This window comes from Oncorhynchus masou, chromosome 28 (genome assembly GCF_036934945.1).
Source record: "Oncorhynchus masou masou isolate Uvic2021 chromosome 28, UVic_Omas_1.1, whole genome shotgun sequence".
Lineage (NCBI taxonomy): Eukaryota > Metazoa > Chordata > Actinopteri > Salmoniformes > Salmonidae > Oncorhynchus > Oncorhynchus masou.
The window spans coordinates 85,267,525-85,278,984 of record NC_088239.1 but is presented as its reverse complement, the minus strand read 5'-3'; the positions used below and the strand labels follow the sequence as shown (position 1 = coordinate 85,278,984).

The window sequence follows — 11,460 nt, the reverse complement described above, 5'->3', positions numbered from 1 at the left end:
TTACTACTATTACTATTACTACTACTAATACTACTTACTACTACTACTACTACTATTACTAATACTACTACTACTACTACAACTAATACTACTTACTACTACTACTATTACTTACTACTACTACTACTACTACCTATTACTATTATTACCACTACTACTACTATTACTACTACTACTATTACTACTACTAGTACTACTACTATTACTACTTCTACTACTACTAGTACTACTACTACTATTACTACTACAACTACTACAGTGCTCTAAAGGGAAAAATGTTTCTCCCCCCATTCTCCCTCTGTAAAACTTCAGAATAATTGAATTAAAAATGTATCTAAAATAAATATTGCTCTAAACTATCAATTAACAAAATCATATCAGAGACATGAGATAGTGGAGTATTTCATGATGTGGTGTTGAACAACGGACATTTTGATAAATAATAGAAAATAATCATCACCTGATTATATTCATCAGAGTAGACTGTATGTGTTCGATTATGTGATTTTATATCATCAGACATGAAAAACAAGAATGAAAGCTCCAGAATCTCCACAGAAATACACAGAAATACACAGAGAATGTGTGAGTTGATTTCAGGCTAACAGACTTCAACAGAGCTCGGGTCCTGAGGCAATTACATCTTCATTCGCAGAGCGAGAAACAAAACTTTCTAGCCTCATTTATAGCTGCCACTTAACATGTGCCCTTTGTCCTAATTTTGTCCGCATTCTGTTTGTGCCCACATTAAAAAAAATATGTTTAAACATGTTATTAAAATGTGTCTCATATCCATCCACTCTACCCACATTCTGACCAGATTTCTTGGTACTTCCCTGTATGCAAATTAATGGAGCGCCATGCTTTCAAAATAGTAGTTGTTTATTTTAAGACTCAAATTGAAGATTTTAGAAGGCAGGATACTGATGATTTAAATGGTTTCCCTGTCCAGATCCGTCTACACTTGTAAGATATCCAGACACAATACGTGCCGGACTACCTCCGGAGGTGGTCAGGAAGATCAGATCACAATGTGTCTTTTCAATCATCTACACCTGTCTGTACATGTGGGCACAATCAGAAAGTGGACAAGATCAGGACAAAGGACGCATATTAGAACCAGGTATAAACGTGGCTCAAGACAATATGTAAATAGGGCTTCTGACTGTCCTGTAGATCAGGACAAAGGCTGCATGTTTGAACCAGGTTTAAACAGGGCCGAAGATGTGTGAATTAATCAATTTCTTGAGATGTCAAACAAATCTATTCAGTTTTGTGTCACCCTGTCATGGCCCTCTCCTCTCTCCTTTCCTCTCCTCCTCTCTCCTCTCCTTTCCTCTCCTCTCCTCCTCTCTCTCCTTTCCTCACCTCCTCTCTCTCCTTTCCTCACCTCCCCTCTCTCCTTTCCTCCTCTCCTCTCCCTCCTCTCCTCACCTCCTCTCCTCACCTCCTCTCTCTCCTCCCCTCACCTCCTCTCTCATTTCCTCCTCTCCTCTCTCTCCTTTCCTCCTCTCCTCTCTCTCCTTTCCTCCTCTCTCCTTTCCTCCTCTCCTCTCTCTCCTTTCCTCCTCTCTCCTTTCCTCCTCTCTCCTCTTGACAGGTGCTGGAGCTGCTGTGTCAAATCCTTCAGACTGACTCCTTATCATTGGTCCAGCAGTGGCTGCTGCTCGCGGGCCAGAGGGGTAAAACAACATACATGTACAAGCTGTGTCCTAAATGGCATCCTATTCAATCACATTTACCAATCAAATGTATTTATGAATCCCTTTTTACATCAGCAGATATCACAGAGAGCTCAGTTAGAACCCAGCCTGAAACCCCAAAGAACTACTGTTAACCAGGACCCAGAGGGAGGGAGGGAGGGAGGGAGGGAGGGAGGGAGAAAGAGAGGATGCACTGACCTTTGATTTGTTCTGAGAAAAAAAAGTGTGTTCAGTGAATCTAACTCCCAGTTGACTCCCTAGAGAAGGACATGGTGATGGGGTTGATTCAGTGAATCTAACTGCCAGTTGACTCCCTAGAGAAGGACATGTTGATGGGGTTGTTTCAGTGAATCTAACTGCCAGTTGACTCCCTAGAGAAGGACATGGTGATGGGGTTGATTCAACAGGCCATGAAGGACAGTGTCTTCCTAAGGCAGCAGAGTATGACTGAGTGCGAGGTACCCAGATGCCATCCACGCACCTCTCTGTCCGTACTTACTAGCTGTGGACATGCAAAACTAAGACTTCATACAAGGTTGGTGTGGTTCGCAAACCAACAGAAAATTGTTTACCAGGGTTTACCAGGGTTACCAGGGTTTACCAGGTTTACCAGGGTTTACCAGGTCTACCAGGGTTTACCAGGTTTACTAGGGTTTACCAGGTTTACCAGGGTTTACCAGGTTTACCAGGGTTTACCAGGTTTACTAGGGTTACCAGGGTTTACTATGTTTACCAGGGTTTACCAGGGTTTACCAGGGTTTACTATGTTTACCAGGTTTACCAGGGTTTACCAGGTTTACCAGGTTTTACTATGTTTACCAGGGTTTACTATGTTTACCAGGTTTACCAGGGTTTACTAGGGTTACCAGGTTTACCAGGTTTACTATGTTTACCAGGTTTACCAGGGTTTACCAGGTTTACCAGGGTTTACTATGTTTACCAGGTTTACCAGGGTTTACCAGGTTTACCAGGGTTTACTAGGTTTACCAGGGTTTACTATGTTTACCAGGGTTTACCAGGGTTTACCAGGGTTTACTATGTTTACCAGGTTTACCAGGTTTACTTTTATGTTTACCAGAGTTTACTATGTTTACCAGGTTTACCAGGGTTTACTAGGGTTACCAGGTTTACCAGGTTTACTATGTTTACCAGGTTTACTATGTTTACCAGGTTTACCAGGGTTTACTATGTTTACCAGGTTTACCAGGGTTTACTATGTTTACCAGGGTTTACTTTACCAGGTTTACCAGGGTTTACCAGGTTTACTATGTTTACCAGGTTTACCAGGGTTTACTATGTTTACCAGGTTTACCAGGGTTTACTATGTTTACCAGGTTTACTATGTTTACCAGGTTTACCAGGGTTTACCAGGGTTTACTATGTTTACCAGGTTTAACTATGTTTACCAGGTTTACTATGTTTACCAGGTTTACCAGGGTTTAATATGTTTACCAGGTTTACTATGTTTACCAGGTTTACCAGGGTTTACTTGTTTACCAGGGTTACCAGGTTTTTACCAGGGTTACCAGGGTTTACTAGGGTTACCAGGTTTACCATGTTTACTATGTTTACTAGGTTTTACCAGGTTTACTATGTTTACCAGGTTTACCAGGGTTTCTAGGTTTTACCAGGGTGTACCAGGATGTACCAGGGTTACCAGGTTTACCAGGTTTACCAGGGTTTACCAGGTTTACCAGGTTTTACCAGGTTTACCAGGTTAACTAGGTTTTACCAGGGTTACTAGATTTTTCCAGGTTTTACTATGTTTACTAGGGTTTACCAGGGTTACTAGATTTTTCCAGGTTTTAACAGGTTTACCAGGGTTTAACAGGTTTACCAGGTTTACCAGGTTTACTAGGTTTTACCAGGTTTACCAGGTTTACCAGGTTTACCAGGTTTACTATGTTTACCAGGGTTACCAGGTTCGCCAGGTTTACCAGGTTTACCAGGTTTACCAGGTTTACCAGGGATACCAGGGTTTACTAGGTTTATGGAACCTGAAACTAAATGCTTTGTTTGCTTTCACAGTTCATCCCAACTTCAGCTGCCAATCAGCAAGGAGGACAAACCAGGTAATGCTAACGTTTGTCGTGAAGTTGATTTCTACTGTATAAGATGGTACAGGACTACTATGGGGTTATAGAATGTACAGGACTACTATGGGGTTATAGAAGGTACAGGACTACTATGGGGTTATAGAAGGTACAGGACTACTATGGGGCTTATAGAAGGTACAGGACTACTATGGGGTTATAGGACTACTATGGGGTTATAGAAGGTACAGGACTACTATGGGGGTTATAGCTGGTACAGGACTACTATGGGGTTATAGAAGGTACAGGACTACTATGGGGGTTATAGCTGGTACAGGACTACTATGGGGTTATAGAAGGTACAGGACTACTATGGGGTTATAGAAGGTACAGGACTACTATGGGGTTATAGAAGGTACAGGACTACTATGGGGTTATAGAAGGTACAGGACTACTATGGGGTTATAGAAGGTACAGGACTACTATGGGGTTATAGAAGGTACAGGACTACTATGGGGCTTATAGAAGGTACAGGACTACTATGGGGCTTATAGAAGGTACAGGACTACTATGGGGGTTATAGAAGGTACAGGACTACTATGGGGTTATAGAAGGTACAGGACTACTATGGGGATTATAGAAGGTACAGGACTACTATGGGGTTATAGAAGGTACAGGACTACTATGGGGTTATAGGACTACTATGGGGTTATAGGACTACTATGGGGTTATAGAAGGTACAGGACTACTATGGGGTTATAGGACTACTATGGGGCTTATAGAAGGTATAGGACTACTATGGGGTTATAGAAGGTACAGGACTACTATGGGGTTATAGAAGGTACAGGACTACTATGGGGTTATAGAAGGTACAGGACTACTATGGGGTTATAGAAGGTACAGGGGTTATAGAAGGTTATAGGACTACTATGGGGTTATAGGACTACTATGGGGTTATAGAAGGTACAGGACTACTATGGGGTTATAGAACTACAGGACTTATAGGGTTATAGGACTACTATGGGGTTATAGAAGGTACAGGACTACTATGGGGTTATAGAAGGTACAGGACCACTATGGGGTTATAGGACTACTATGGGGCTTATAGAAGGTACAGGACTACTATGGGGGTTATAGAAGGTACAGGACTACTATGGGGTTATAGGACTACTATGGGGGTTATAGAAGGTACAGGACTACTATGGGGGTTATAGAAGGTACAGGACTACTATGGGGTTATAGAAGGTACAGGACTACTATGGGGATTATAGAAGGTACAGGACTACTATGGGGTTATAGAAGGTACAGGACTACTATGGGGTTATAGGACTACTATGGGGTTATAGAAGGTACAGGACTACTATGGGGTTATAGGACTACTATGGGGGTTATAGAAGGTACAGGACTACTATGGGGTTATAGAAGGTACAGGACTACTATGGGGTTATAGAAGGTACAGGACCACTATGGGGGTTATAGGACTACTATGGGGATTATAGAAGGTACAGGACTACTATGGGGTTATAGAAGGGACTACTACTATGGGGTTATAGAAGGTACAGGACTACTATGGGGTTATAGAAGGTACAGGACTACTATGGGGTTATAGAAGGTACAGGACTACTATGGGGTTATAGAAGGTACAGGACTACTATGTTATAGGGTTATAGAAGGTACAGGACTACTATGGGGTTATAGAAGGTACAGGACTACTATGGGGTTATAGAAGGTACAGGACTACTATGGGGTTATAGAAGGTACAGGACTACTATGGGGTTATAGGGTTATTATAGAAGGGACTACTATGGGGTTATGGACTACTATGGGGTTATAGAAGGTACAGGACTACTATGGGGTTATAGGACTACTATGGGGTTATAGAAGGTACAGGACTACTATGGGGTTATAGAAGGTACAGGACTACTATGGGGTTATAGGACTACTATGGGGTTATAGAAGGTACAGGACTACTATGGGGTTATAGAAGGTACAGGACTACTATGGGGTTATAGAAGGTACAGGACTACTATGGGGTTATAGAAGGTACAGGACTACTATGGGGTTATAGAAGGTACAGGACTACTATGGGGTTATAGAAGGTACAGGACTACTATGGGGTTATAGAAGGTACAGGACTACTATGGGGTTATAGAAGGTACAGGACTACTATGGGGTTATAGAAGGTACAGGACTACTATGGGGGTTATAGAAGGTACAGGACTACTATGGGGTTATAGGACTATATGGGGTACAGGACTACTATGGGGTTATAGAAGGTACAGGACTACTATGGGGTTATAGAAGGTACAGGACTACTATGGGGATTATAGATAGGTACAGGACTACTATGGGGTTATAGAAGGTACAGGACTACTATGGGGTTATAGAAGGACTACTATGGGGTTATAGAAGGTACAGGACTACTATGGGGTTATAGGACTACTATGGGGTTATAGAAGGTACTACTATGGGGTTATAGAAGGTACAGGACTACTATGGGGTTATAGAATGACTACTATGGGGTTATAGAAGGTACTTATATAGAAGGTATAGGACTACTATGGGGTTATAGATAGAAGGTACAGGACTACTATGGGGTTATAGAAGGTACAGGACTACTATGGGGTTATAGAAGGTACAGGACTACTATGGGGTTATAGGACTACTATGGGGTTATAGAAGGTACAGGACTACTATGGGGTTATAGAAGGTACAGGACTTATAGAAGGTACAGGACTACTATGGGGTTATAGAAGGTACAGGACTACTATGGGGTTATAGAAGGTACAGGACTACTATGGGGTTATAGAAGGTACAGGACTACTATGGGGTTATAGAAGGTACAGGACTTATGGGGTTATAGAAGGTACAGGACTACTATGGGGTTATAGAAGGTACAGGACTACTATGTGGGTTATAGAAGGTACAGGACTACTATGGGGTTATAGAAGGTACAGGACTACTATGGGGTTATAGAAGGTACAGGACTACTATGGGGTTATAGGACTACTATGGGGTTATAGAAGGTACAGGACCACTATGGGGTTATAGGACTACTATGGGGTTATAGGACTACTATGGGGTTATAGGACTACTATGGGGTTATAGAAGGTACAGGACTACTATGGGGTTATAGGACTACTATGGGGCTTATAGAAGGTACAGGACTACTATGGGGTTATAGAAGGTACAGGACTACTATGGGGTTATAGAAGGTACAGGACTACTATGGGGTTATAGAAGGTACAGGACTACTATGGGGTTATAGAAGATACAGGACTACTATGGGGTTATAGAAGGTACAGGACTACTATGGGGTTATAGAAGGTACAGGACTACTATGGGGTTATAGGACTACTATGGGGTTATAGAAGGTACAGGACTACTATGGGGTTATAGAAGGTACAGGACTACTATGGGGTTATAGAAGGTACAGGACTACTATGGGGTTATAGGACTACTATGGGGCTTATAGAAGGTACAGGACTACTATGGGGTTATAGAAGGTACAGGACTACTATGGGGTTATAGAAGGTACAGGACTACTATGGGGTTATAGAAGGTACAGGACTACTATGGGGTTATAGAAGGTACAGGACTACTATGGGGTTATAGAAGGTACAGGACTACTATGGGGTTATAGAAGGTACAGGACTACTATGGGGGTTATAGAAGGTACAGGACTACTATGGGGTTATAGAAGGTACAGGACTACTATGGGGTTATAGGACTACTATGGGGTTATAGAAGGTACAGGACTACTATGGGGTTATAGAAGGTACAGGACTACTATGGGGTTATAGAAGGTACAGGACTTCTATGGGGTTATAGGACTACTATGGGGTTATAGAAGGTACAGGACTACTATGGGGGTTATAGAAGGTACAGGACTACTATGGGGCTTATAGAAGGTACAGGACTACTATGGGGTTATAGAAGGTACAGGACTACTATGGGGTTATAGAAGGTACAGGACTACTATGGGGTTATAGGACTACTATGGGGCTTATAGAAAGGTACAGGACTACTATGGGGTTATAGAAGGTACAGGACTACTATGGGGTTATAGAAGGTACAGGACTACTATGGGGTTATAGAAGGTACAGGACTACTATGGGGCTTATAGAAGGTACAGGACTACTATGGGGTTATAGAAGGTACAGGACTACTATGGGGTTATAGAAGGTACAGGACTACTATGGGGTTATAGAAGGTACAGGACTACCATGGGGTTATAGGACTACTATGGGGTTATAGAAGGTACAGGACTACTATGGGGTTATAGGACTACTATGGGGTTATAGAAGGTACAGGACTACTATGGGGTTATAGGACTACTATGGGGCTTATAGAAGGTACAGGACTACTATGGGGTTATAGAAGGTACAGGACTACTATGGGGTTATAGAAGGTACAGGACTACGATGGGGTTATAGAAGGTACAGGACTACTATGGGGTTATAGAAGGTACAGGACCACTATGGGGTTATAGAAGGTACAGGACCACTAAGGGGTTATAGAAGGTACAGGACTACTATGGGGGTTATAGAAGGTACAGGACTACTATGGGGTTATAGAAGGTACAGGACTACTATGGGGGTTATAGAAGGTACAGGACTACTATGGGGTTATAGAAGGTATAGGACTACTATGGGGTTATAGAAGGTACAGGACTACTATGGGGTTATAGAAGGTATAGGACTACTATGGGGCTTATAGAAGGTACAGGACTACTATGGGGTTATAGAAGGTACAGGACTACTATGGGGGTTATAGAAGGTATAGGACTACTATGGGGCTTATAGAAGGTACAGGACTACTATGGGGCTATAGAAGGTACAGGACTACTATGGGGTTATAGAAGGTACAGGACTACTATGGGGTTATAGGACTACTATGGGGTTATAGGACTACTATGGGGTTATAGAAGGTACAGGACTACTATGGGGTTATAGGACTACTATGGGGCTATAGAAGGTACAGGACTACTATGGGGTTATAGAAGGTACAGGACTACTATGGGGTTATAGAAGGTACAGGACTACTATGGGGCTTATAGAAGGCTACAGGACTACTATGGGCTTATAGAAGGTACAGGACTACTATGGGGTTATAGAAGGTACAGGACTACTATGGGGCTATAGAAGGTACAGGACTACTATGGGGTTATAGAAGGTACAGGACTACTATGGGGTTATAGAAGGTACAGGACTACTATGGGGTTATAGAAGGTACAGGACTACTATGGGGTTATAGAAGGTACAGGACTACTATGGGGTTATAGGACTACTATGGGGCTATAGAAGGTACAGGACTACTATGGGGTTATAGAAGGTACAGGACTACTATGGGGTTATAGAAGGTACAGGACTACTATGGGGCTTATAGAAGGCTACAGGACTACTATGGGCTTATAGAAGGTACAGGACTACTATGGGGTTATAGAAGTTACAGGACTACTATGGGGCTATAGAAGGTACAGGACTACTATGGGGTTATAGAAGGTACAGGACTACTATGGGGTTATAGAAGGTACAGGACTACTATGGGGTTATAGAAGGTACAGGACTACTATGGGGTTATAGAAGGTACAGGACTACTATGGGGTTATAGGACTACTATGGGGCTTATAGAAGGTACAGGACTACTATGGGCTTATAGAAGGTACAGGACTACTATGGGGTTATAGAAGGTACAGGACTACTATGGGGTTATAGGACTACTATGGGGTTATAGAAGGTACAGGACCACTATGGGGGTTATAGGACTACTATGGGGCTTATAGAAGGTACAGGACTACTATGGGGGTTATAGGACTACTATGGGGCTTATAGAAGGTACAGGACTACTATGGGGTTATAGAAGGTACAGGACCACTATGGGGGTTATAGGACTACTATGGGGGTTATAGAAGGTACAGGACTACTATGGGGGTTATAGGACTACTATGGGGGTTATAGAAAGTACAGGACTACTATGGGGGTTATAGGACTACTATGGGGGTTATAGAAGGTACAGGACCACTATGGGGGTTATAGGACTACTATGGGGCTTATAGAAGGTACAGGACTACTATGGGGGTTATAGAAGGTACAGGACCACTATGGGGTTATAGGACTACTATGGGGCTTATAGAAGGTACAGGACTACTATGGGGTTATAGAAGGTACAGGACTACTATGGGGTTATAGCTGGTACAGGACCACTATGGGGTTATAGAAGGTACAGGACTACTATGGGGTTATAGAAGGTACAGGACTACTATGGGGTTATAGGACTACTATGGGGTTATAGAAGGTACAGGACCACTATGGGGTTATAGGACTACAATGGGGGTTATAGAAGGTACAGGACTACTATGGGGTTATAGAAGGTACAGGACTACTATGGGGTTATAGAAGGTACAGGACTACTATGGGGTTATAGAAGGTACAGGACTACTATGGGGTTATAGGAGGTATAGGACTACTATGGGGCTTATAGAAGGTACAGGACTACTATGGGGGTTATTGAAGGTACAGGACTACAATGGGGTTATTTATTGGACTGAGTCACCACGAGGCATGCTTACAAGTCTACGCACGCATGCAGCACACACACACACACACACACACACACACACACACACACACACACACACACACACACACACACACACACACACACACACACACACACAGCACCTTACTTGAGTGGCTATTATACATCTAAGGTCTGTATGTATTTCATACCATGGAATGACATGTGGGCTGTTTCCCAATCAACAAGGTTGGTCATGGTTGGTCATGGTAAGATCATGGTTGGTCATGGTAAGATCATGGTTGGTCATGGTAAGATCATGGTTAGATCATGGTTGGATCATGGTTGGTCATGGTTAGGCATGGTTAGATCATAGTTGGTCATGGTTAGGTAACATATTTGACTAGCTCTTGTCCTCTCAGCTTCTGTTCTTTCTTCCAGAGATGATTGGAGATGCAGAGGTACTTGAGGTCCACGCAGAAAGCCCGAAACCGCCTGAAACTAAGCAACATATTTCCCAGGATGATCAGAACGACCAGTGTGATCAGAATGATTAGACTTCCGTTAGTGTAATGCTTCTGTTCTCATCATTTAATGTAGTTAGTAGGAAGCCTGTTTCTGTATTCAGAAACATTCTCTGACTAGTTATTCTGTATGATGTAACGCTGTTGTCATGGTTCAATTCTCAAACAATTCTGAGCCAATTAAATCAGATTATTGTCCCACTTTTTTCCCTTGATTTTATTAGCTTATGTTCTGTAAGGCGATGTATGACCACAAATGTGTTTAGATGCCTGAGACTGTGAGACATGCAATGCCAGGCTAGGTTAAGAGCTATCTGGATAATGACTCACAATTATCTTTTGATTATATCTCTAATTTAGATAGCAATAAAAAAAGGCATTATTGAACTATTCAGGTGTCCAATACGTGTCATTGTAGCTATCCTCGTCCCCAGATTTCTATACATTTTAATCATTGGTCAATTGCACACAATTGTCCAACAGAAATGTGACTTCAGCTTTTAACCCAACCTCTCCGAAAGACACACATACAGTACCTGTTTTTGGAGAGGTGTGTTAGGCTGCCTCACTTAGAGCCCAGAGAGCTGTTGTCTAATAGAGACATAGAGACAGTAGATCGAGCTGGCCTGTCATTATATAATAGAGACAGCAGATATAGCTGGTCTGTCATAATATAATAGA

The 11,460-nt window shown here is 42.4% G+C and overlaps 1 protein-coding gene across 1 annotated transcript in view; it reads left to right on the top strand.

Annotated features, from left to right (window-relative positions):
- Nucleotides 1–10,980, top strand: part of LOC135517085 (protein TBATA-like) — an 18,905-nt gene extending 7,925 nt beyond the window's left edge. The window contains exons 5-8 of the mRNA XM_064941107.1: nucleotides 1,601–1,682; nucleotides 2,079–2,238; nucleotides 3,732–3,775; nucleotides 10,697–10,980. Of these exons, the coding sequence (XP_064797179.1) occupies nucleotides 1,601–1,682; nucleotides 2,079–2,238; nucleotides 3,732–3,775; nucleotides 10,697–10,812 (402 nt within the window). The 3' untranslated portion in view covers nucleotides 10,813–10,980. The remainder of the gene's footprint in view (nucleotides 1–1,600; nucleotides 1,683–2,078; nucleotides 2,239–3,731; nucleotides 3,776–10,696) is intronic.
- The last annotated feature ends 480 nt before the right edge of the window (nucleotides 10,981–11,460 follow it).